General features: G+C 38.1%; 1 protein-coding gene across 1 annotated transcript; it reads right to left on the bottom strand.

Moving 5' to 3' along the window:
• Positions 1–2,364: 2,364 nt before the first annotated feature.
• LOC149826746 (polygalacturonase At1g48100-like) lies at positions 2,365–4,279 on the bottom strand. Its single transcript, XM_090018372.1, has 6 exons — positions 3,887–4,279; positions 3,616–3,783; positions 3,474–3,518; positions 3,189–3,396; positions 2,963–3,044; positions 2,365–2,866 (listed from the first exon to the last, which is right to left on the bottom strand). Exons 1-6 carry the CDS (start codon positions 4,277–4,279, stop codon positions 2,365–2,367), a joined length of 1,398 nt encoding a protein of 465 aa, XP_089874498.1.
• Between the last annotated feature and the right edge of the window lie 201 nt (positions 4,280–4,480).

Genomic DNA, 4,480 nt, shown 5'->3' with positions numbered 1-4,480 from the left:
AATCAATGATGAGCAGTATGCTGCTCCAATATATATATATATATATATATATATATATATATATATATATATATATATATATATATATATATATATATATATATATACTCTAAGTTGAAGAAAGATGAATCAGAGTCCTCTTACTCGTGGACGTAGGCAACTACTTTGCAGAACTACGTAATTCTCTTGTGCCTCTTTTTCTAGTTACGTTTAACAGGACGTGGGTCTGGATATGATTTTGTGTATCCTATGATGATTATAATTCATGAAAATGTATAAACTTGTGTCACATGTCAGACAACCACAAAATTGCAAAAATCAGTTTGCATCAAATTAAAAATCAATGCCAAACCAGTTTATCAGCAAAAGGGTGCCACCCAAAGCCTCAAAACTTGGACTGAGCAATAGTATTGGCCAAAGAAGGTGAGGTCGGCTATCAGGTGGATATTGACTAGGATCAGTTGAGGTTGGCATCAATAGTTGAGCAATGAGCACCAATTCCATGTACACTTTGCCAGTAGTCTGCACCAACGTGACTCATATATATCTATTTAACATCCTAGTCACAAATATCGCTGATATATTTTCCATGTCTGATGTAATACTGAAAAAAACAATATTTTCAAAATATCATCCATTTTAGAAATATCACAATTTATTCTGATATTGAGGTTATTAAAAAGCATATTTTTTTATAATTTTATATTTTTAGATCAGACAGATTTTCCTGAGTATGAGATTCGTGACTGTTTAACGTTTATCAAGGTCAAGGTTAATTACCAGCCTAGTTCATACGATCTGCTCCCAACGAGTAGAATTGCTAGTGATCAACTAATTAAGAAAATCCTAACTCATAAAATCATGTTTCCGTGGCATAATTTTCCCTCAAACCAAGGCCAACTTGCAATATTATTCAGCAGATAAAGCAAATCTAGACCAAATAGCACTACCAACCAAACCCATGATCAACCTTAATAATTGGGTAGCTGAACCATCTAGGCCATTGTTAGCTAGTGACACTCCATGCATGTGCTGATGTGCATGTGTCAACAGTGCGCGCGCGCACACACACACACATCACGGGTTCCATAGTTCATCAATGTGGGGGGAGGCATTCTGTAAAAGATCCATTATCTCGAGCAGTAAGCAGACTGTTGGAAGGGGACCCAGAAGCTGTATGTACTTATATATTGCTTCAATAATGGCCCTTGGCCTATGCTATTTCCATAAAGTGGAGAGCCAATGTTTTCATATTAAATTAAATATTGGGAAAATATTGAGACACGGCCATCTTACATGTTTTTCTAATCTAATAAAGGTTCCTCTCTACTTTTAGGTTCTTGTACTTGTGAAAGAGTCTACTGTGTACGTAGTTAACTTTTCAAGCACCTATATACATAATTTAATGTGCAGAACAACTTTTTTTTTTATGTTCAATTCTTTATTCATGTATTAATCTATTCTCACTGAAGGATTGGATGCACTGGTCCACAGATGCACTGAATACAGTTTGCCAGAACAAAAAGGTTTCATCAACATCAAGTTTTTCTTGTGAGCCTTTTCCACAACCAAACGGTTGGCTTTTTCATCAGGATGTCCATTAAGCACTAAATCCCAATTGTCATAATTTTTATATTAATGGGATGATTGCAATTTTTATTAATTACTTATTGTATCATTAACATTTTTTTTTTTGAAAGGCAAGCTGGGGTTAGGCAGATCCCTACCAGTTATACAACTATACCATTGGGTTTTGAACCTTCAACGTCCCAACACAAGGTGGCGTGCACTAGCTGCTCCTACCAGACAAAAGGAGCCCCCGTGATCATTAGCATTGTTGCTGTTATATTATATTCTTCAATAATACGCATTAAGTTGATGCTTTGTTTAAGACCACTTTATGTTATGCGATGATTTTCTCGATTAGTCAGATAACTCAGAATATAGCACCAACTTATTTTTATGTTTCATTCCAACATCTTGTTGTATATTTACCAAGACTTTCAAATGATCAAATGAATTTTTTCATGGCGAGATTTCAATTATTGGATGCCATGTATATGAGTGGCTGCTTCTAAACAATCCTTCATAACTTGTGGGACTACCACAAAATGAAGGAGTAAAAAGATAATGTATTCGTAGCTTTGAGGTGGGCCACGTAAGGCAGGGTGGTCGTGGGGCCCCACCCGGGGTTTTCCTAGCTCCTGCAAGGGTTTCTCATTAAAATAATAATAATAATAATATTTCCCGTAACTTTATGCATCACATAGGACTGGGTTATAAAGTATGACATTTTTTTCACTCTAGTATTCTACTCTACGGTTCTTTCCAAAAGCACTAGCACTGACACTGATGCCGCGCACTTCAACAGCCATATGAAGAGCCCTCTGTGAGAGATAGAGGTGCTCCATCTTGTAAACATGATATAGGTGGGATAGTAATAGTCTCCAGCCCCCCATAAGCATTCCAACATAAAGGATCTGCAACAATCTCTCCTTCTGAAGGGAGAAGCTCCACGTCTCCTAGTGTTATGTTGGTGCAAGGCATTGTGTCGCTGCACGCGAAATGAATCGGCGGGCTCCGAATGTCGTATGTTCCCTTAATGTTTCTGTATGCAACATCTGCAACTAGAACAGCAGATGTCTGGTTCCTACACCCCTTTGACAAGCAGTAGTATTGATCTATAATAATACAATTTTTCACTTTCTCCATATACACATTGGTGAAGGAGATGTCCTTTACTGTTCCCATCCCTCCTTGCCATGTTTTGATTCTAACACCATTATCGGAGTTTCGTATAATTGAATTGGAGACTGATATATTTGAAACACAGGCCAGTGAATTATGGTATCCGAGGCTTCCAATGCTGGTAATCAGAAATTCCAAGAGAGAACAAAGTTAAATTAGTTAAAAGAAAGAAGATAAGATGAAGAAACACTACTGTCCACTAGAATTAATGTACCTGATGCCATGACTAGGCCCACAGGTAACATTGTCTATGTCGACTTGCGAACAACCTGATCCAATTGATATGCAATCGTCGCCTGATTCATACATCAAATTTTTTCTCAGACCAATGATTTGAAACAACAAAAAGTATGCTACAAATACAGAATTTTGCTCCTCAAAAAAAAAAATACAGAATTTTGCTATTGGCTAATAATGAAGGAAAGAGTATGGGTTTTTACCATTGCTTATGTGTGAATTATATATGCAAACATGATTTGTGTTCTCAATGTGAATTCCATCAGTGTTGGGACTCAAAGCAGGGGAGGAAATGGAAACACTATCGATGAGTACGTTATCACAAGAATCGAATTTGACGTGGAACTGAGGACTGTTTTGGATTTTGATCCCTCTTACTGTCAAGTTTGAGCTCTCAACAAACCGAATGGCCTGCAGTAATTATTTCAAACAGTGAAACCCTGCATTACTGTTTTTCATATTCAACAAAAGTACGTTCTTGTACTTACTGCCGGGCTGTCACATGGCCCAGGCAATGTAGTTCCATTTGGGCCCTGAAACCAAGCAGAGATGAAAACATAAATGACATTCACTTCATGGTTAGAGATGAATTGAAAATGAAATTCAACGGTGATGATGATTCAAGAGTACCCTGTGTGGTTTGCAAGGAAGATCCCACCACTTCTGTCCATTGCCTTCAATTACTCCTCCCCCTTGAAGAGTCATTCCATCTACTCTGTAAAACACTAGCCATTGGCGTGGACTGTCTGCTTTAGGCCAGCAATCTGGTCCATTTGGTGGCATTAATACTCCATCTACCTTCTCATTAGAAACGGAGCATAAATCAGAATTGTGAGAAAACTAAAATAAGCCAACAGAAAAATTATTCAATGTATTCCAGATATGAATTGGTGGCACTCACTTGAAATGTGAATCCATTCCTGCAAGGCCCTGTAAAGATAGTAGAGGTGATTGTGAAAGTGTAACCAGAAGGAACAAGAAGAACACCATACTCAACTTTGCAGGCAGCCTCCCAAGCCGGTCTAAACGCGCTTGTATCATCGGTGGAGCAGTCCCCGACCGCACCGAACGATCTAACATCAAAGACACAAGAATCCGAACTCAAATTACAGGCATTGCCAGGATTCGGAGACTCTGAAGGAGGGTAAGTAGGTGGTTGAGATATAGAACCATATAAGCCAGTGTCAGAGCCTTTATTACTATGGTAGTGGACTCTTCCTAGAACACAGCTGGACTTTAGCAGAAGACAGAAGACGACGATCAAATCCAAAAGAAGAGCACGGGCAACACCCATGTCTTGTAGCAGTGGAATTCTCTAAGCAAGGGATATTATCTCCAATTTGGAACCCAAACTAGGGATTAACTTTTTTTGTGTTCACAATTTGGCAGGACAATCACAAGAATCACTAGAGAGAAGCTTCTGTTTATATGCAGTACACTTGTGTACAGTTGATTCAATATAGGACTACTAGAAAGTTAAAAATATGAATGCATT

This window comes from Nuphar pumila, chromosome 10 (genome assembly GCF_984573655.1).
Source record: "Nuphar pumila chromosome 10, dmNupPumi1.hap1.1, whole genome shotgun sequence".
Lineage (NCBI taxonomy): Eukaryota > Viridiplantae > Streptophyta > Magnoliopsida > Nymphaeales > Nymphaeaceae > Nuphar > Nuphar pumila.
This window is presented reverse-complemented; position numbering and strand designations above follow the sequence as displayed.

What these genes read in the sequence shown, in the direction of transcription:
- LOC149826746 (XM_090018372.1), bottom strand. Translation starts at nt 4,279, where the DNA reads ATGGGTGTTGCCCGTGCTCTTCTTTTGGATTTGATCGTCGTCTTCTGT. An exon ending in GGAATGGATTCACATTTCAA is followed by an intron (nt 3,784 to 3,886) that starts GTGAGTGCCACC and finishes TCTAATGAGAAG; the next exon opens with GTAGATGGAGTATTAATGCC. An exon ending in TAATTCACACATAAGCAATG is followed by an intron (nt 3,045 to 3,188) that starts GTAAAAACCCAT and finishes TGTATGAATCAG; the next exon opens with GCGACGATTGCATATCAATT.